Below are 20602 nucleotides of genomic sequence, written 5' to 3'. Positions count from 1 at the left end.
AGGCGTTCCAGCTTAGTCCTCAGGGGTAGCGGCGCATCTGTGGCCGACCTCACCTAGGAATATCTAATCTTATCTGGGGTTGATTACAGTGTCCATAAGCGGCAGTAGCCACGTACCATCAAGTGGACTGCATGCTCGTCTGCTACCACTATATTATAGAATACTGCAGACATATACTTTGTAAAAAGATTACTAGATTTAATAATGAGCAGCAGGTTATGAAGACTAATAATTATACATAGTTTAAAAACTAAAAACCACATTAAAATCGCACAAAGAAAATCGTTAGTCCTGATTCCTGACGGACCTGATGAGGAGAATGGGATAAAATTATTAAAATCCTGTATTGTCATCGATTCTTGATAATTTTAAATTAATCAGACAGTTAAAAGTGGGTAAAAATCGAGTTCAAAGATTCCGTTACATACATACATATATAGATACAACCCAAGCTAATAAAAGCGTGGTAAAATGAAAATCAAACTCTAATATCATAACATTTATTTCCGTAAAGAACCAAAGGCACATCTCGCTTGTCGTACGAATGCGATATCGTCCGCGCGTTGTCGCAGCGTTTCCGCGTCCAGCCGCAGCGACTCGCGCGTCGATACTAACGACGCTAGCGACATCGGGAGGATGCTGTCTGGTACGGAGAGTTTGGAGAAGTTTACCTGCGGGAAAATGTTTCAACTTTAACACTTTTTTAATAAGTTTGAATAAGTTCAAAAAAGTTTACAGACCACCTGATGGTAAAGTAAATGTCTACTTCCGTCTATATACAATCAGGGATCATCATACATTACATGTATGAGTTAGTACACGTTGAGAACCATACAGAAATTATCATAAATACCTAAATTGAAATGCTTTAAATTAGTGTCTCTCCCTTACCACGCCAAACACGCATGCAAAAAATAGATACAAAGATTTATAAATTGCTAACTTTTTGTTCATCAGCTAGAGAGCCCGCTAACGACAGTGGTATACTTATGCTAATTTTGATTCATGTTGAAATTTTAAATATTACAGTCAGGATTATAGTGAAGTAATGTCACAACTATTTCACAGCACAACTGTGTTATAGCAATAAGACTTGGGTATAAATTAGACAGCAAAAAAAAAATCAGCCAAGGAATAGTTCACTGGTTTAAAGGGTATGGCAAGGCACATAATATATTTATGATAACCCCCAGGGATTTACAATGTATATGTGATGAACATCAGGTTATACGAGTAACATGATATTACCATCATTAACAAAGCCTTAGCTTACCTTAGCCTTTTCGCAGCTCTCCTCATACGACGCCACCTTGTGCTTCAACTGCCTGATGTAATCCTGAATATTATCAGGGTTTGGATTTTGGCTGCTCATCAAATCTTTCGAGCAGGCCAATTCCTTTCTAAGATCCTCAAGAAACTTCTTATTCCTGTCGATTTTCGCTTGCAATTCTGCGTTTTTCTGTTTTAACTTGAGTATCTCATATTCTTCTTTGAGTTTCTCAGATTCCTCACGGGAATGACGTAAGGAGAGCGTCATAGAGTCAAGTTGGTCGATGTGTAATCCCGATTGGTTGTCAACTACCTGCTGTAGCAGGTGTTGACATTTCTGTGGTAATGCCTCAACAGGCATGTTCAGTTTTGTTAGGATTTCTGATGTGATTGCAGCTGGAAAAAATCATTGAATAATTAACTACAATAGTATTGTAAATAAAGTAAAGTATTATTTGTGTGTGTTATTAGTTAGTTATTAGTGTGTTATTTTGACAATGGTTCTAGTTGCCATTAAGGGCTGAAAGAAGAGATTTTTTTTATTTATTTTATAATTTATAATCATGCCCAAAAATATTTTTTATCTGGAAGATTTACAGATGCATTGCGACCAAAGACTGTCAGCATACCTCATATAAGAATATCTCTATCATCACACCCTTTAAAAATAAATAAAGGAATTTTTCCTAGTTATCATAAGGCCGAACCATATATCGGTTATATAACTCAAAGCAGAAGTAAAAAATAAGAAATCTGTATTCTACAACTTATTTATTTACAAACAAATAACCATGCACGTTAACAAATAGATACTACAAATAACAAATCACTCTGCTTTATCTAAGCTTGGAAAATTAACAATATTTTCAATTCTCCTAGCAACATTTAGTAGCAACTCCTCTGACAAACACGGTCCCATCAATTGTAAAGACAATGGCAATTTGTTCTTTGATAAACGAATTGGTATAGACACTGCTGGTATACCAGCCATATTGGCTGGTTGCGTACAATAATCTTGAAATGCACATTGATCTCTATTATGTTTTGACGAAAAATCCTTATACAGAGGTGCATCCGACAAAGTTGTTGGCGTTAGAAGACAATGAACGCTATCTGTCCCATAGAAAACGTTATTAAAGTCATTAGAAATCATTCTACGTAACTTGAGAGCTTTGACAAAATATTTCTCATAGTTTCTTGTTAATAAGAAGTAATTGCCAGTGAAAATCCGTGATCTAACAACATTATTGAATCCTTCACAACGTGTTGTAGCATACAACTCTTCCGTCGAATAATCAGCATCCGTTCTCAGACCGTATTCCAAACCATCGTACCTTGCCATATTGCTTGCTACCTCACACTGGTTTAGGATAGAGTATACAGCGATAGAAACAGATGTGTTAGGTAACGAAACAGTTTTGACCGAAGCTTTCTCGTTTTCCAATAAGTCTGCAACCTGTCTCCAAGTGTCTATTACTTCTTGGTCCATACCCTGACAGTGATACTCGTTGGGTATACCAATTTTTATTTTCGACATATCAAAATCATCATTTATTGATATTGGACTGAAGTCTTGTTTCATTGTCGTTGAGTCTAGCTCATCAGGTCCGGCTACACAATTTAATATATTTGCAGCATCCTCAATAGTTCTGGTAAGAATTCCTGGTACATCCATAGAGTTGACTAACGGTATCAATCCATATCTAGATACAAGGCCGTAAGTTGGTTTAAGACCAACAATTCCACATAAGGCTGCAGGATTTCGGGTCGAGCCTCCTGTATCAGACCCAATGGCTGCCACACAGGCTCCTGTGCTCACAGCAACTGCGCTACCCCCTGAGCTGCCTCCAGCGATCCTCCAATCCTCTCCATCAGACCAAGGGTTACGAGTTGGTCCAAAAATCGAGTCAATAGTCCCCGCTCCCATCGCAAACTCATCCAAATTCGATTTACCGATAAGACAAGCGCCAGAACTAACTAACTTGGAATAAACTGTTGCATCGTACGCCGGTACGAAGTTTTTCAGCATTTTAGAGGCGCAAGTAGTTCGTATGTTTTTCGTACAGAAATTATCTTTCATAGCTATCGTAATACCGTCTAAAGGCTTCGTCTGCTTATCAATATAGAAGCGTTTCTCACTCTCCACGCTCTGGTCCTCCGCTACATCCTCAGTTAAAGTAATAAATGCATTCAATTCGCGTTTTTGTTTAGCTCTTTGTAAACACAAGTCGACGAAACTCGTAGGCGTTAACAGTTTCTCCCGGTACGCTTTGTGTATCTCTTTTAACGTGTACGACGTTAATTTGTTCATTTTTATTCACAATTATTGGTATTTTCTCGAAATTTATTTCCGTATTTATAAAATAAAAAGGTTAAAGACAGTTGACTTCACTGACAAGCTTGCCAATGCTGCCAAATTACGTTGGTTATACGTCAATAAAAGTCAGATTTAACTAATGTACAACCACATTTAGTAGGTTTATAATGTAACGTAACTTTAAAAGAGTTATGTTTAAAAATACCTGTCGATTGTTGTTCTGCCTGTTTCCTTAAAATTATGTTATCTTGTAATTTAGCATTTTCGTCACAACTTGCTATATTAATTTTCATGACTGATATGTAACAAGAGCAATAAAAAAGTATTTAACAATTTAAACTACTTTGTTTTGATTTGAATTTCTCTTCTGACAGCCGATGACTACTATGACGTTTTACCAACCACAGATTACTAATGACATTTTTATTATTCAATTATAATCAAAAGATGCACTGATAAAATAAAAACATTCAATAATTTGTGACATTTTTTATTAATCTTTATACTTTTATTCATTATAGCTTAAAGTAAGTTAAATATTTTGATAATTTTACGTTCAAACAAAAACTTATTTATTAGTGTAACATCGAAACATTTGATTCCATATAAGTGTAAATCTAAACGCAACATCGAGATTTAAAAAAAAAACTAATAGAAATTGTCAATATTGCTTCAATGTTGAATGAAATAAAATAATACTTTTATTTTTGTTTAAAATAATAATTTTATTTGAAAATCTTTGAATAAGTATAGTTAACTTAATGTAATTAATATATTAAAATGGCCCATTTACAATACATGCCGGGTGACCCTAGATTGGTGGATCAATTAGTTTACGAACTAAAATCCAAAGGAATATTCGATCAGGTATGTTTTTAATTATCTAATAATACTTTACTCACGTTCTCTCCTTTATAATTTAATTTATGGAAGCTTAAATAACAAAAAAATCAACAAATTTCAAATCCATATACTTCAGTACTTTTTAAGATAAATTATCTAAAAAAAATGTTCTTGAATGTCTTAAAATAAATAATATTATTTTCTTTACAAGAAGTTACATGTTTAAGCGAAAATAAAACAAATGTTTATGTAATTGGAATCGCGTATTTTTACAAAAATGGTTATTAATGCAACCAATCAATTATGGTAGCCATGATGCTTCCTAAGCCTAGAATTGGTAAGATATTATCATTTGAAATTGATCATTTGTATTTCTGCTATCTTATTATAGAGATATATATATTTACAAAGTATTCCCTTTAACTAAGTAAACCTAAAATTTTTATGAATACATATTCCTAAATTGTATGATCAATGAACTATCTTAGTAAACTTACAACCCTTAATAAATAGTTAATAGATTAAAAAAAAGAAATGCTTTTTAATTCTTAACCCTAAAAAGTGTTATGTGTTATATGTACTGCCATGGTTACACAAAAAAAGGTATTTCGACCTAAAATAGTTGTATAAAATTAGTCATCTGTTTGATAAGGGTTCGAACCTAAAAACATTCTAATCCAAAGTAAGTTATGTATGTAAACTTACCTTAATGTTACTTAAACTTAACTTATGTATCCGAAGAATTAACATCCTTTATTTATTAGATAGTTCAAGTTCGTTATTAAGTTAGAATGAAAACTTATTTGTGAAAAAGGCTGCTAAGGGTAGCTGATTGTATAGTTAGTTATTCTCGAAGGGTTTATAATATCTACTTACTATGTTACTATTGATGAAACTGCATAATGATTATAAGTTATAATCAAAATAACTTAGTTTAGCACTGATAAATACAGTTATAAACATATGCTGATAAATATAGTTTACAATGTAGATTGTAAGTAGAAAAAACATATAATAATTGAAATACCTATTTCAATATAACATTTAAATCAATCTCATCACATTCTTATAGACTTCTATACTTAATATGTAATATTTTACTTTTAGGTTAAGATCACTTCTGAAATAAGTCATGTTAATTTTTTGGTCACAAACGAGTTTTATTATTGTTCTGTAATTTCGAATTTGTAAACTACAATTTTATGACTGTAGTTTACATTGGTACTTGTAGATACAAACGCTGGTTAGATAACCATCCCTCCATAAGATAATGGATGTCCCTAATAGTGCTTTTTGATGAGTAATAAATTAACATCTTGCTTATAATACTCAATATACCTAGTTAGAGACCTCTGGATATTTAAATTAATCCTCACTACAATGAAGAAGTTTACCAGAATAGTAGAGAAGGCTTGTGACTTGTATTCATTTTTATACGATGGGAGCATCCCGTATACATAAAAGCCTATTTTCTACGGCACATGTAAATGTTATAGAATAATAGTTGCACATAAGTTTTGAAGGTGGTAGACCCATTTGTGGTTCGACTCCGGGGACACCACTGCCACACCTATTTCTATCTCATAACAGTAGTGTTAAACGCTGCTGTGTTCTGGTTCGAAGGGTGTGGTAAGGGAGACATACTTTTCTGAGGCATTCCAGCTTAGTGCCCAGGAGTAGTGGCGCATCTGTGGCTGACCTCAGGTAGCAATATCTAATTCTATCTGGGGTTGATTACAGATGTCCATGGGCGGCATTAGCCACTTACTTCAGATGGACTGCATGCTCGTTCTGCTACTCCTATATTATAAAAAAAAAGTAGTCAACGTTGCCTTAGGACATTTGCAACACCATCAAAGTTGCCAATGCATCCACGGCTCGCACATAAGTTAATAGTAACCTTAATTGTTCTCAGTTTCGCAAAGATTGCATAGCGGATGTGGACACTCGCCCAGCGTACCAGAATCTGAGGCAGCGCGTGGAGTCGTCAGTCTCGACGTTCCTCTCGCGGCAATGCTGGCAGCCCGATTTGAACAAAAATCAGCTGAGAGAGAAGCTAAGGAAACATATACTTGAGTGAGTATATCTGAGCAATGATTTTTTTTCTTTATGTAAAACTAAAGTTATACCAATACGCACTTGGCCAGCGCGGTGGACTATGGCCTAATCCTTCTCATTCTGAGAGGAGACCCGTGCCTAGCAGTGGAACAGTAATGGGTTGATGACGAAAATAAAAGTTAAATGGAAGAAAGTAATGTATTATTAGGCATATCTTAAACCATTCATTCTTGTCAGACATTCTGTTATGTCCTTCAATTACATTAAGTAACTTATGAACATACAATGGATCGTGGTTATAAAATTAAAGTTATATATGTACTTTTACCCGACTGTGGAGGGTAATGTTTGTCGAGCGAGTATGTGTGTGAAAATTGTGGAAAGTTCATCATTTTTATGCAGTTGGGTTTTATGTTTGAGTAATAATAATGATAAGTCACTTCATGACATATTGTATATTATCTATGCAATGGATAAAGCTAATATTAACGTTACAAAATTATAGTCCGCGCCAAACTGCTAGACCGCAGTGAAGTTGTTGCGAGCAGGTGTAGTCATATAATTTGCTATTTCATTCTATATTCAGAGCAGACTAGCAGTTTTACGCGGACAGTACATGAATACTGGTTTATTGTTTTTTTTTTTTTTATAAAAAAAAATATTACTTCTTTCAGTGGAAACTATTTGGAGCAAGGAGTAGAGAGAATCGTGGATCAGGTAGTCAATCCTAAAGTGGCCTCTGTCTTCATTCCACAAGTGGAGGATTTGGTCTACAACTACTTAGGAATCACTAGGAAGAAAAGTGTTACGACAGCAGAATCTTCTAATGAGAAAATAGAAGATCTCCTACCAACTGACTTAGAGGCTGTTAGCCCGGGCTCAGTTAAGAGTAATGATGACAAGAATGAAGCTATGGATATTGATACTCCTAAGGAAGAAACGAAAATGGATGTTGATCAAGAAGACACTTCCAAATTTGAACCGAAAGATGAGAACTCATCTATACCAGAACCACCTGAAAAAATTGAGCAAGATATAGCAACGCCGGGTACAAGCGAAAATACCCGCGAGAATGATGTTGACCAGAGAAGTATTCCACTACCCGCTGATGATATCAAGCTTGAGAATATCCCGTCGCCTGAAGACACGCCGCCGCAAAAAATTGAGTTGGAAAAGATAGCATTGCCAGAAGAAATTAATGTCACCGCAGATATTCCACTTCCTGACGAAATACCAAAAGATGCGAAGGATGAGTACTTTAAACCGATTAATAGTGAAGATGATGAATCTAGCTCAGACTCCTCTTTAAGAAGGAACATGTCTCCATTGACACCAATCAGAAATTTCAATAATGAAAATTCATGTGACGCGCAACAAGCATTTGAAAATAATGTGGGGGAAAACAAAACTAATGAGCAAAAAGAACCTAACACCTTTAGATTTGCGATTGACGTAAAGTCTCCTGAAAACAGTATGGAAGCTGTTAAAACCGAAAAGAAAGATAAAGAACAGAATAATCTGTCGTACCATTTTAACAATCAAGTTAATATCAATAATTTCAACACGCCGCTGTACGAAGACAGTTCAAATAGCAACAACTTGCAGATTGATTATGAAAGTGATGCTAATAGTAAGGTCAATTTAGAACCCAAAGTTATCGAGGAACAGAGTATGGATGAGAAAAAAGATAAAAAAACAGAGGAGAAAAAGAGCAGCCATAAAAGCTCTCATCGTTCTAGAGATTCTAGTAAGCATTCTAGTAGTAAAGATAAACGTTCGGAATCAAAACCATCAAGCTCCAGAGATAGACATGATAAAAAGTCCTCAAAGGATGATCATAGCAAATCTAAATCCAATCACAAAGATAAATCAAGTGACAGAAGTGACAAAGATAAAAAGGATTCCGATAAAAAGGAAAGGGACTCTTCTAAACATAGAAGTTCACATAGATCTTCCAGCCACAAAGATTCTAAATCGCATAAAAGTTCCAGTTCCAGTCAACGACATTCGAGTAAACATTCTGATGAAAAGAAATCATCATCGTCTAGCAACAAAGATAAATCCGAACGCTCTTCTGAAAGAAGTTCAGACAAAAGTTCAAAAGATAGATCTCTTAAAGATTCTAAATCGAGTTCGCAGCGGTCGGATAAAGATAGAAAGAGCAGTAGTAGTAACAAGAGCTCAAAACAAGATGATAAGGATAAAGATAAAAAGAAAAAGGTACCTGATGACCATTACAGTCTCTCAGGCAGAGGCAACTCTAACAGACGATCAACAGATCGTGATTCTAACGATGGGAGTTCGTCGTCTAAAGGTTCTCAGAATCCGTCCAGTTCAAAGTCGTCAACAAGTCAGAAAGACAGTAAAGGAAATAGTTCTAAGTCAGATAATACGTCTCCGAGCGGAGATTCTACGAGCCCAAGCGATAAGGATAATGTAAAAGAAGCCAATAAATCTGAGGCAGATGTTGTTCAGCCGAAGCCGATAGTAAGGGTTGATACACGGTTAGAGCTTCCAATGGCATCACCGCCTCGCTTGCCCTTCGTTCCAGATGTAACGATACGAAAACCAAAGTTTGCAGCGAATTTGGAAGAAGCGAAGAAATTAATGAAAATGCGAAGGTTCTTAGACGAAGAACAAAAGAGAATGAACCAAGAAGCAGCGTTACTTTTGGAATTTCAAGCGAATGTCAGACCTAGTTTGAGCCAAGTCTATTCGAGTATTCCCGGTCCAGAGTTAGAATTTGCTTGCGTTATTAATAATGACCAAACGCAAGTGATGCAAAATAATCCAGTGGCGTGTGAAGTTCAACGCGATGAAAGTATTAGAATTTCGAACCCAACGAATGCACTTTTGGCGGTTGTAAACGCCCAAAAGATTGAAGACATAACCGGTATTGAGTCTGAATTGTCTAACTTAACTGAAAGTAACGATTCAAAAGACAGTGAAAATTCAATGAATGACACTGATATGAAAGCGACAGAGCCCATCGAAGAATTAGAAGCAAAGCAAGAATCTGAGGAAATTAATGTACAAAATAATGATGACGGTTTTGATTCTAATGACGCCGCAGAAGCTAGAGTCCCAGACGTTGGTGATGAAGTTGATGATATAAAAGAAACAATAGAAATAGTTGATGATTCAGTATCCAAATCTGAAAATGAAAAAGAAACAGATGATGATAGTTCAGTACAAGAAATTGACTCAGAAGCGTACGAAGATTCCATAGAACAGGAGGAGAATGACAGTAGAACGGAATACTTTGAAATTACCGTCATCGCAGAAGAATTGTCTGAGAGCGAAGAAACTCAGAACGTTATGGAGAAGTTCCAAAATGATAACAATTCTGTTCTTAATGATGAATTAGTTAGTAGTGACATTGAGAGGCTTCCATTGGATAATAATAACACAGTTTTTAAAGACACTAAAGAAATAACAGAAACAGCATGTCTTCCAGATGAACCAGAATTCCGATACTTTTCAGAAAACGAAGTAAATGAGACTGAGTTACAAAGAGATTATTACAGTAAATTCCTTAAAGGTTACATAGAAAGGGAGTCAAAGGACAAAATATACCTAATCAACTGTGATTCGTACGAAGAGAGCGTAGTAAAGGGAGTACTAGAATCCCTCGGAAACTACGAAGTGATAAACTACCATAGGAACGGACATTTAAAACTCCCTAAAACTAACAGTATAGTTAAAAACGTGAACGTTGCATCCGAAGTCTCGCTACCCTTCGATAATAATGAATTCGAATCCGCTGCGAGCGAACTAGAAATGGATTTGAAGGTAACAAGACGCACAGTACTCAGTCCGGTAAAATCTGAGTGTTCCTTCGAGCTATCGAGCGATTATGACGCGAAATTAGATGAGATGGTAAACAATGCATCTAGACAACAAATAATGGAGATTATTCTTGGTAATGCGATGTCCAGTGAGTCGCCGAGCAAAATGCCGACGATAGACTATATTACAGAGTGCAATATTGATAGTGATGAGGGGAATCTTAAAAGGAAGATAAGTGAGGTGGAAACGTCAGTGAACAACAACAGGCCGGTTCTCACGCCGAGGAAGTTGCGCAAAATGAGCACTTCTGATCAGATTACGTCTACTACGCAAGGTAATTTTTTTTCATAATATAGAAGTAGCAGACGAGCATGCAGTCCACCTGATGGTAAGTGACTACTGCCGTCCATGGACATCTGTAATCAACCCCAGATAGATATACCTGCCTGAGGTCGGCCACAGATGCGCGCTACCCCTGAGGACTAAGCTGGAACGCCTCGGAAAAATATGTCTTCTTTACCACATCTTTCAAACCAGAACACAGCAACGCTTAACACTGCTGTTATTAGATAGAAATAGGTGGTGGTGCCGCCGGAGTCGAACCACAAAGGGTTCTACCACCTTCAAATATTATTATATTTGAAGTAAATTGTTTTTGAGTATTTTTTTTATTATAAGAGAAGCAGACGAGACACAGTCCAACTGATGGTAAGTATCTACTGCTGCCCATAGACATCTGTAATCAAACCCAGATTAGTACTTGGATTCGCTAATTCGAAATGATACCCATCTTTAGGGCACTTCTTGGTTTTAAAATATTTAAATTTAAATTGTAATAGTTTATTAACACTTAAATCATTTGAAACTCTTGTCAAAAAACCGTTACACCATATTGCGGAAGTTTTATTGAAGGCGTATCTAAAATATAAATATTATACAATAATAAATTATGAATGCATAGACAAACCAAAGAGTAATGCCATGGCTCTAAATTTAAATCCGATTTTTATTATTTTCAGAGGCTGAAGTGCCACATGACAACACGTTGCAGAATACAACACGGTCTAAATATTTACAAAGGGCTCGTCGAGTGGGCTTGCCGAGGCCGCGAAAAACTGGTAAAAATTTCATTAAATATTATTTGCTTTTTAAATATAGTTTTGATCCTGTATGTCTCTAAATGCGATAGGGGAAATATGTGCGAATTTTTGTGCGCACATTGACACAAAAATGATACATGAGTACGGTATGTATTTTTGATTTGATGTGTAAATTAATCAATATTTTATTTTTATCTCGTGTTTTAGTAATGCACATAATAATATGACCAAACCCAGTTCTAAAAAAAAACCAAATCCTACCATATCCTTCTGTAATTTTCTTAGGGTTCTATGGGAAAAGTTTGCATCTGTATTCAGATATTATAAATACCCTAAAGTTCAATCTAGTCTTTACCATAAGATCATAAGTTTGTCTTGTCTATGGCATCCATAACCATTAATTACATGAATGATAAAAATGAGAACGGCAATAATCAATAAATAAAACGTAATATATTTAAATATTTACTTTTTTAGACCAACCAAACAGTCCGTCAAGCGACAAATCAGTCGAGAACTACGAGCAAAACACAAAAGACACGACAGTTCTGTCTTCAACGCCGAACGGCAAGATCAAAACACCACAGAGGAACAAAATACAGAGGTATGACACATCCGACTTATATAAGCCGAAACTACACTACTTGTCCCGAAGGAATAATATTAGTTAAGCGTAAATAATTAAATAAATATATATAAAGTTTACTGTTATAGTCCGCGTCAAACTTCTAGTCCGCTCTGAAGTTGCGTACTACAAGCATACATATATTCCGTAGCAACGTAAGGGCATACTTATAGCGCTATGTCTTTGTCCCGTTAATATCTACAATTTGCTATTCGACGCGACTCGTTTCTATATTCAGAGCGGACTAGCAGTTTGGCTCGGACTATACGAGCAATGAGAATTTATTTGTATAATTTTGCATCGTAATTAGAATTAAAAAATTGGCAACATTGATGATGTGACTAGTTTAAAGTGGTTTTATTAGAATGTTTTATAGATGAAGCCTAGTGTTAGAGATACTATGGAATTTCTTGAAATGTTTTTAAGCAATATTTATTATTGTATTGTTAATGATATAGATGAGTTGTGATGTATATTTGAATTTTGTCCGTCTCCAATTGAAAATCTATTTTTACCCGACTGCGGAGAGTAATGTTCTTCAAGTGTATGTATGTATTTCTCATTCTTTGTTACGTCCTACGAGCCACACCGCTTGACGAAATTTAATGTATGAGGTGTCGTTGGATTCGTCTAATTTGCGGGAATGACGTTTGTTATATTTTAAACAGTCGGGTATTTTGTTTTTATAATAATTCTAGTTGATTTACATTTTCCTACTATGCTCTAGTCTGATTCATAATTAGGTGTCCAAAATGTAAACAAAGAAATGTCATTGTCAAAATACGTTTGCAGGTATTGTAAACCCTAACAAATTAACAAGAAACAAAAACTTTAACTTTCGATCACGAAAATGAATAAAATCAGCTACGAAACTTAAAAATGGCGACACAAAAAATGTTTGGTTCCCGATTGTGTTACCATTATCACATTTTAATTTTCTCCCATAAACCTTGTTTTCTATTATTATTACTGTATGAAATGAAATTGGGGTAATATAAATATCAGAAAATGTGAATTGCTCTTAATTTATTAAGATTATTATTTTATTATCGTTGCATTAATTTAATATCGTCAAAAATAAGATACTACCATTTGAAACGTATTTTCTTGATAGGTCAACACCTTTGTTTACATTTTGGACACCTAATTATGAATCGGACTATATATTAAATTTGAAAGCAGTTTTCTTATGTGTGCGGTACTTCAAGACTAGTTACTTTTAGCATCGACGATTATCGACGCTGTATCGCGGTTTGGCGGGTTGCTGCGTTCAGTTCTAAAGGTGGTTAAACCCTCTGTGCGGAGTGTAGCGTTTCATAGCGATAAAACGCATCGGCATCTAGTTTTTGAAAAACAGCTAAATTGTCCATCGCCGATGCTAAAAGTAGCATGTCTACTGGAATCCTACCTTCATATTGTTATAATAATTTTACGTGTGATTGGCTCTAAATATCCATAAATGTGGCTATAAGCAGATGAATTTGTCTATGGATTCATAACTTGGACGTGTCCGACCATTAAATATTGGTTGGCAATCAATTTTTATTTGATTTGATTAACTATTTCTTTTACATGAAATACTAAGTTTTGTTGTTATATCATTTGTTACTATTATAATAATTAAAAAATACAATGATTATCTTCAATCGCCTCTTTCGCAAAAAGTAATTTATATTGTATTGTCATATATGGAATTGTGAGTGTACAAATTTTAATAGATATAAGGCTATGCATGCCTTTAGAGAAATTATTTGTAGCTATGTAGACATAACACATATGTATAATATTATATGGCAAGAATTATGCAGGATTATCTGATAAGTAAGTTTATTTGAAAGTTAGTTGCGCCGTACTTAGTAGATCCCAAAAATATGATTTCTTTTAGTGACCGAACAAAACTGCTTTCGCAATCAAAACTGAATCTTCGGTTTCTGTCATAGTGTTGGCCGAAACTAAAACGTTATTAGCCTTAAAAAAATGAACACAATTCTCTGTAATTTACAGAATTAAAGGAGCATTACACATGTTACCTTTATTAATTTATATATTATTGTTTTTTATTAATTAATTATTGTTTTTTTAAATAAAATATTAATTTGACTTAACACGGCTCGTTGGCGTTAGGGGGACATGACAAACCTGCGAGTCAAACGCCCGAATACAGCCGAATGAAATTTAAGGCTCCACACACGTGCATTTCGGCTGAGCCGAAAGTGCGGCCGATTTCTGGCCGTAACCGAAACTACGGTAGAAACCAAATTTTGGCCGAACTGAAACTTTGATCGGTCACTAATTTTTATATTCTTGCCTGCTTGTTCAACTACCACAGAATATATTCTAAACTTACTATGATGTAGCTTGCCAGTACATGTACTAAAAGATTATCTAATGAAACGGCTGGTCCGTTTTCGATGCGGGTTTCGTCATTCGATTGGCTATGTTTAATGACTTTGATTCGATCTTGCCAAAGATCGAAAGTTTTCAATTTCTAGTATCAGAAATTGTGAACGTCTATCTTTGGTCTAAACATTTGATAGATTAATTATTAATAATGGCGTGAGTGATGTTGTTTGACACCAACCCATTCAAATTATTTCGAGAGTGAGAAATTACACATATTCTAAATAATATTAAGTAAATTTTATTATAATATATCCGAAATAAATAGTTATTCAGTAGTTTAAAAACTTTATTGCAGCTTTACATCTTATATTGTATCCAAATACCTTTTGTAAAAGAATAGTAGTAGGTACAGTCATCTGTATCCTTAGCATGAGTTTTGTACGTTTGATCGCCTCGATCGATATCTGATTTATACATATGTCTACATGCAGCGCCTCTGGTGGATTGTTTAGGAACTAAAATTTGTCATAGTGACGGTAAGGAGATCGAGTTGTATATTCGATTGATCGAGTACTCGATTGAAAACTCATACTAAGGTTATTGAGTATGTTTCCTAGTAAACGATGAATTCGCTGCCGTGCATGGACATCTGTAATCAGCTCCTTATGGAGACTATCTTAAAGTCGCTCATAGATGTACGTAGGGTATTTGAAGGGTAATTGAAGGTGGTAAATCCCTTTGTGGATTCTGGAGGCACCACCGTCCAAATATTACTGCTGAATAACAGCAATGTTATGCGCACACTTTTCAAACCAGAACACAGAAGCTTTAGGACATAAATAGGAATGGAAGTGGCTCTAGCCGCTTAAGGGGGTGCGGAATGGGCGGTACGCCCCGGGACTCCTGGGGGACCTCCAAACACAGTTGCTAAAAAAAGGTCGTCAGAAACAAATAACGTATGAAATGTGTATCAGTCAGCGAAAAGCAACTTGTAACACTGGGGGAATCCATTCAACTTTTAGCCCCGGGCCTCCGACGCCATTACTCCACCACTGGGAAGTAGTATCATTTTTAATTGATCACACAAGCGATTTTTTCTACTAATTAAGAAGCAATTTATCAAAATGTTACATTTTTAAAATTGCAAAATTGTACTTATCATACATTGATAATGTTTTTGAAGTGTTCGAAAATTAAGGATATAAACGTAAAATATTGTACTAATTATGATGCAGTTTTCATTGTTTGGTAGCCTAAAGTTAGATATTCAACATTATGTAAGTACTTTAATGTTAATAATGTTAATGTAACGGAATTTCAAATCTTTGAGAAAAATGTTTTAAAAATAAAAGCCGTGGATGAAAGCTAGTGTGAAAAGCGTGTATGTACTTATGTACGTACGAAAGAAGTTGTACTTCTTTGGCGTAATTTAAAAATATAGACATTTAATTTACGCGTTAAATAAATAAATAAAGTATGTGTTCCATCGAGTATACCTACCTACTAATTTGCAAAGAGATTAGATTAAATACGGCTATAGTCAAGATTTTCTTACAAATACTTTTAGCCAACTCAAACAGACAATCTATTATTGATTGACGTTACACACATCATAATTTGATAGTAAATGGCGTTGAACGAAATCAAAATAAATATAAAAAGAAGTGGGCTGATTTGCGAATTAAGGTATCGATATATATTTCAATTGACAATATCTTGTAAATATGGTACTTTGCCTCCCCATGTCTGGGCTTTTTCTACTATGTATTCGTAGTTCAATGTTTTTGTTGATTTGTATTCTAAAACGCGCCAAGAGAAGTATAACTTCGGGAATTAGATTGTTACCGCCTCATTATGGTTATTATAGATTATCGTTGATTCTAAATGCCTGCGACCTCATGATATGAAAACATACTTACTTCTTATATTAAACTAGATTATATTAACAGTAGGCCAGCTTTGTATAACGTAAATGATTAATATAACACTGTTATAGTTATTAAAAGTAATGTTTTATTAAATAAATATTATATAATATGTGTATTTGTTATTTGTGCCCGTTTTTGTTCTAGTCTAGATTTGAAACGTAGCATGTTCAGGTCCAGTTATGATGAATTTTCTTATTTAAAAATAATAGTTTTAAGTTGTTAGAGCTTTTAATTTTTTTTTGTGTATTAATATATTTGAAACCACTGAACTGATTCTTAAGGAACTTGTAAGAAAAAGATACAGAAATTAACTTTTAGTTTCTACTCCAAAACGGTTCCTTTGTAAATAATTCAGGTGACCGTCAGAATGGCGGGTGAACAGTCGTACATATCTACACAATTATGTAGTTCTTTTTACCTATCTTTGATCAGTTGTTCAACCGGTTCATTAACAAATTCAGATCCGAAAACTAGTTTGTTCATAAATAAAACTACGAAATTCAACAGTCAAAAGACGAAAAAAAACTTTATTTTTACAAAACAATGCAATAATGATGTAAACTAATACATTTTAATACCAAACGAATAGTCTAATGAACAATAAATAGCTATTCTACATGGAAATAATTTATTTACGCGGATCTGTTCGGCTCCAGTATAGTAAGACTACATTAGGCGATCTGCTTTGGCCACTACTATTGTCATCTTTATAAAACACAAATACAATTACTAATCATTTGCTTGGTACAATTTTCTTACATAAATTAGTTACAGCATTTTCTAATATAACTTATGTAAGTTTCATGAATTTAATGGGTGGATTTACTACTATTTTCCATAATAAGGGCTAAAACGATAGAAAATAACAATATCTAGAGCAGAATAAATTAAAAATGCATTAACTAAATTTCGAATTACACTAAAACAATGAATGACATAATACTTGAATAATTTCATTAATTCCCTTAGTCATTATAAAAACAATTATTACAACAGATTAATTTAACACAATGAGTTTACATCAATAACAAATTTATTTTTGATAAAACTGTCAGTCTGTAAAATCTGAGTCGAGAGATTATTTTAGTTCATAACCATGCAACTAAAGAAGTTTCAGAATATTTTATGTAAATCCTTATCTTGTATCATTAATTATTTGTAGCCGTCATTACATTATCACTTGCCTATAAATATGTTCATAGTTCATCTGTTGGAGCTACAATCATAAATATATCTATCATAATGTAATAAGGACCTTATTCATAAGAATACAGGCTCGCTCAGTTAGGTTATAACGCTAACCTTACTTTGACCTAGCTAAGTGCCTATGTACCATAACTACACCACTCCACAACAAAAACATTTCGGGAAATGTACTGTACGTAATGGTATTTTTGTACCATTGTGGTAACAACAAAAACGTTTTCAAGATAGAGTTGGCGTCTCATGTACGGTATTGATTGTAGTTACAATGTGGGTATTATGGGGCAATATTGTCCATGCTGTTGATTTCAATAAAATATAGTACAATAAATATGCTTTTTCATACAGTTGCACTTGCCAATATTGTTATTGTTGTGGTGTGGTGTGGTAAGGTATCTGCAAAGGCACTAATTTTTAAGTACAATACGGATTTACAAAAAACTTGTTATTAATATTGAAAAATCACCACTGTATTGCTTGGTAAGAATAGAACAAAAATATACAAATATTGCACAATATTGCGCAACATGATTTTAAAAATATATTTATGATTACATAAGCTCTTATTCAATTATATTCACACTTGTTTAAGCTTATTAGAGGCAACATCTTTATGGCTTTCAAAAATATTATGAAAATTTTAAAATTAAGTTAAGAAATCAAATAATAACCGAATAACAAACAATAACAGTGGTTAGTCAAAAAGGAAGAATCATCAGTATTGTCAAATTAATATGAATTTTCTACTTATGTTGTACACATAATTTTATTAATACTTTTGCTAATTGTACTTTGCTACTGTTATGGATACAAATTTATGGATTATGTCAGTTTTGTATAAAAATTAATTCTGCGCAGACTGTTTCTCCAAGCCTGCTGGGTCCATGATGGGGGCCTGTTTCTTCACCATACCAGAGAGGAGGGTTTTGATCTGAGCGATCGCACGGCCAGGGTTCAGACCCTTAGGGCATGTCCTCGTGCAGTTCATGATCGTATGGCAACGGTAGACAGAGTATGTGTCCTTCAGCTTCGATAGACGTTTCTCTGTCGCTTCATCACGGGAGTCGATGATCCATCGGTAAGCCTGCATAAGGACAGCTGGTCCGAGATACTTGTCTCCATTCCACCAGTAGGATGGACAGCTGGTGGAACAGCAAGCGCAAAGCACGCATTCGTAAAGACCGTCCAGCTTAGCTCTGTCCTCCACATCCTGGAGTAGCTGGGTCTCTTTACCTTTCGTGGCTTCCTTGTCACGTTGCAACCACGGCTCGATAGACTGGTACTGGCGGTAGAAGTTGGTTAGATCGGGCACGAGATCCTTTACTACGTACATGTGAGGTAGAGGGTAGATCTTGGTGGGTTTCGACAAGTTTTGGTCGATGTGGCTGATGCACGCGAGGGTGTTGATACCGTCGATGTTCATCGCGCAAGAACCACACACTCCTTCACGGCAGGACCGCCTGAACGTGAGGGTCGGGTCGATTTCGTTTTTAATCTTCAGTAACGCGTCGAGCACCATTGGCGCGCATTCGTCGAGGTCCACCTGGAAATTCTGGGTGTAGGGCTTCTTGTCCGGCTCGTCCGGGTTCCATCTGTACACGGCGAAGGTCTTCACTCTCTTCCCGAGCGCGGATGACGTCGCGAAAGTGCGCAGCTGCCCGAAACTGCCTGAAGTCAATCTCAGCAGAGGCATTATGTAATATTTGTAATTACAAATCGGATTAATACTTTTAATATCACTTTACACTTAGAAACTACACTGCGTGGTTAACTATTCGTTAATCACAGCGATTGCGCTGGTGGTGCGCCTTTCTAGAAATGTTATTTTTTTGGCAAAACTAAACCTCTCGACAGGTCGGTAACTTCATAGACTAAAATTTTTGGTGACAGCTGACGCGTATATGTCAGAGAAATTGTGAAATGACAAAGAAAATGGTTTCTTTTAAATAAACAAAAATAAAGGAGATGTTTCAAAATGTATGGGCTCCCGGCCACCTTTTGTACACTATACTAAAAACTAAGAAAACTTGCAAAGAACGATTCGTAGGGGTTCATTTTCTTCAAATCATGTTCGTTTAATTGTTAAAAAACAATAATTTACACTTAGACTTGCAACACAACAGTGGAAAAACATCATGGCGGTAGTAATTACAGTAATAATGTCATATGTCATTCTATTTTAACTTACTATATACATTATATACTTTTTAATATATTTTTGCGTATGGGCGTAGATATATAAATATTGTATTGTATGTATTGAGAAACAATGCCTATATTTGATAAACATTAATTATATTTACTTCCATAAATCTTGACTTAAAACAAACATACCAAAATATGTACTTCTGTACCAATTTATTTTAGTTAAAACATTTAAGTGTGTAAATAAAACAACTTGAACTACACATTTGATAATATTTTACTTATTCTTCACTTAGATACATTATTTATTCATTTTCAATATCTTCCCTTATCAATATTTTCATCCAATCATGTAGCAGGTTCTGTAATATCCTGTGACGAGCTCAGCCCAAACGTCAAACAATGGTCATAATGTGAGCGCAACTACCTACGAGTACGGTTCGTTGCCCAGCGATGCAGTTGCAATAATAACTGATTATTTTGTCATCCCAAGAATGTCCTTGTCTTGCTAATGTAATCATCTAAAAAAAGAGAAATGTAAAAAGATTAGCTTCTCTAGTTTAAAATTATTAACGATTATTTCACGATTAATACAACTAACTGATGTATATTTTACCTGATAATATTGAATCATTGTCAACACAATCCACAGAGATCGCACGAAAAACACAGGAGTCCATAAAACATAAGCTGGGTAAACAAGTAAGGTAGAATCAGTCCAAAATCGTAAGCAGCACAGAGCAGAAACATATTCAGGATTAAAATGGAATCTTCTTATCAGTACATATTTATTCAACGTTTACATTGGAATCCACTATTATATAATATGTATATATGCACTTTAACACATATGAAATTGACAACTTCTTCTTTTTTAATTTGACATGTCACTTACATCCATAAAACCAGATACTATTTAAAAGGTGGTTTTGTTATAATTATTGTAAATAATTAATTAAATTCAGAAATAATGACCGGATAC

At 34.7% G+C, this 20602-nt stretch overlaps 4 protein-coding genes across 4 annotated transcripts; 1 reads left to right on the top strand and 3 right to left on the bottom strand.

The window, feature by feature from the left end:
• Window positions 1–484: 484 nt before the first annotated feature.
• On the bottom strand, window positions 485–3978 carry LOC140745481 (uncharacterized). The gene is made up of 3 exons (XM_073077366.1): window positions 3792–3978; window positions 1274–1665; window positions 485–671 (listed from the first exon to the last, which is right to left on the bottom strand). The coding sequence occupies exons 1-3, from the start codon at window positions 3877–3879 to the stop codon at window positions 501–503; spliced, it is 651 nt and encodes a 216-aa protein (XP_072933467.1). The 5' UTR covers window positions 3880–3978; the 3' UTR covers window positions 485–500.
• On the bottom strand, window positions 2024–3785 carry GatA (glutamyl-tRNA(Gln) amidotransferase subunit A, mitochondrial). Its single transcript, XM_073077352.1, has one exon. The coding sequence runs from the start codon at window positions 3578–3580 to the stop codon at window positions 2096–2098; it is 1485 nt and encodes a 494-aa protein (XP_072933453.1). The 5' UTR covers window positions 3581–3785; the 3' UTR covers window positions 2024–2095.
• Window positions 3979–4244: 266 nt separating the features above from the next.
• Window positions 4245–12831, top strand: LOC140745467 (uncharacterized). Its single transcript, XM_073077340.1, has 5 exons — window positions 4245–4453; window positions 6345–6505; window positions 7162–10610; window positions 11296–11394; window positions 11854–12831. The coding sequence occupies exons 1-5, from the start codon at window positions 4367–4369 to the stop codon at window positions 12045–12047; spliced, it is 3990 nt and encodes a 1329-aa protein (XP_072933441.1). The 5' UTR covers window positions 4245–4366; the 3' UTR covers window positions 12048–12831.
• A 3940-nt stretch (window positions 12832–16771) lies between these two features.
• LOC140745459 (uncharacterized) lies at window positions 16772–19367 on the bottom strand. Its single transcript, XM_073077329.1, has one exon. The coding sequence runs from the start codon at window positions 19166–19168 to the stop codon at window positions 18320–18322; it is 849 nt and encodes a 282-aa protein (XP_072933430.1). The 5' UTR covers window positions 19169–19367; the 3' UTR covers window positions 16772–18319.
• Between the last annotated feature and the right edge of the window lie 1235 nt (window positions 19368–20602).

The sequence above is a fragment of the Epargyreus clarus genome, unplaced genomic scaffold, assembly GCF_041222505.1.
Source record: "Epargyreus clarus isolate Ecla_fem2 unplaced genomic scaffold, WU_Ecla_fem_2.2 ptg000002l, whole genome shotgun sequence".
Taxonomy (NCBI): domain Eukaryota; kingdom Metazoa; phylum Arthropoda; class Insecta; order Lepidoptera; family Hesperiidae; genus Epargyreus; species Epargyreus clarus.
This window is presented reverse-complemented; position numbering and strand designations above follow the sequence as displayed.

Coding starts and splice junctions, on each gene's coding strand:
- LOC140745481 (XM_073077366.1), bottom strand. CDS start 3,879: ATGAAAATTAATATAGCAAGTTGTGACGAAAATGCTAAATTACAAGAT. Junction 1,666..3,791: donor GGCAGAACAACAATCGACAG/GTATTTTTAAAC, acceptor GATTTTTTCCAG/CTGCAATCACATCAGAAATC. Junction 672..1,273: donor AGAGCTGCGAAAAGGCTAAG/GTAAGCTAAGGC, acceptor ATTTTCCCGCAG/GTAAACTTCTCCAAACTCTC.
- GatA (XM_073077352.1), bottom strand. CDS start 3,580: ATGAACAAATTAACGTCGTACACGTTAAAAGAGATACACAAAGCGTAC.
- LOC140745467 (XM_073077340.1), top strand. CDS start 4,367: ATGGCCCATTTACAATACATGCCGGGTGACCCTAGATTGGTGGATCAA. Junction 4,454..6,344: donor CCAAAGGAATATTCGATCAG/GTATGTTTTTAA, acceptor AATTGTTCTCAG/TTTCGCAAAGATTGCATAGC. Junction 6,506..7,161: donor CTAAGGAAACATATACTTGA/GTGAGTATATCT, acceptor TACTTCTTTCAG/TGGAAACTATTTGGAGCAAG.
- LOC140745459 (XM_073077329.1), bottom strand. CDS start 19,168: ATGCCTCTGCTGAGATTGACTTCAGGCAGTTTCGGGCAGCTGCGCACT.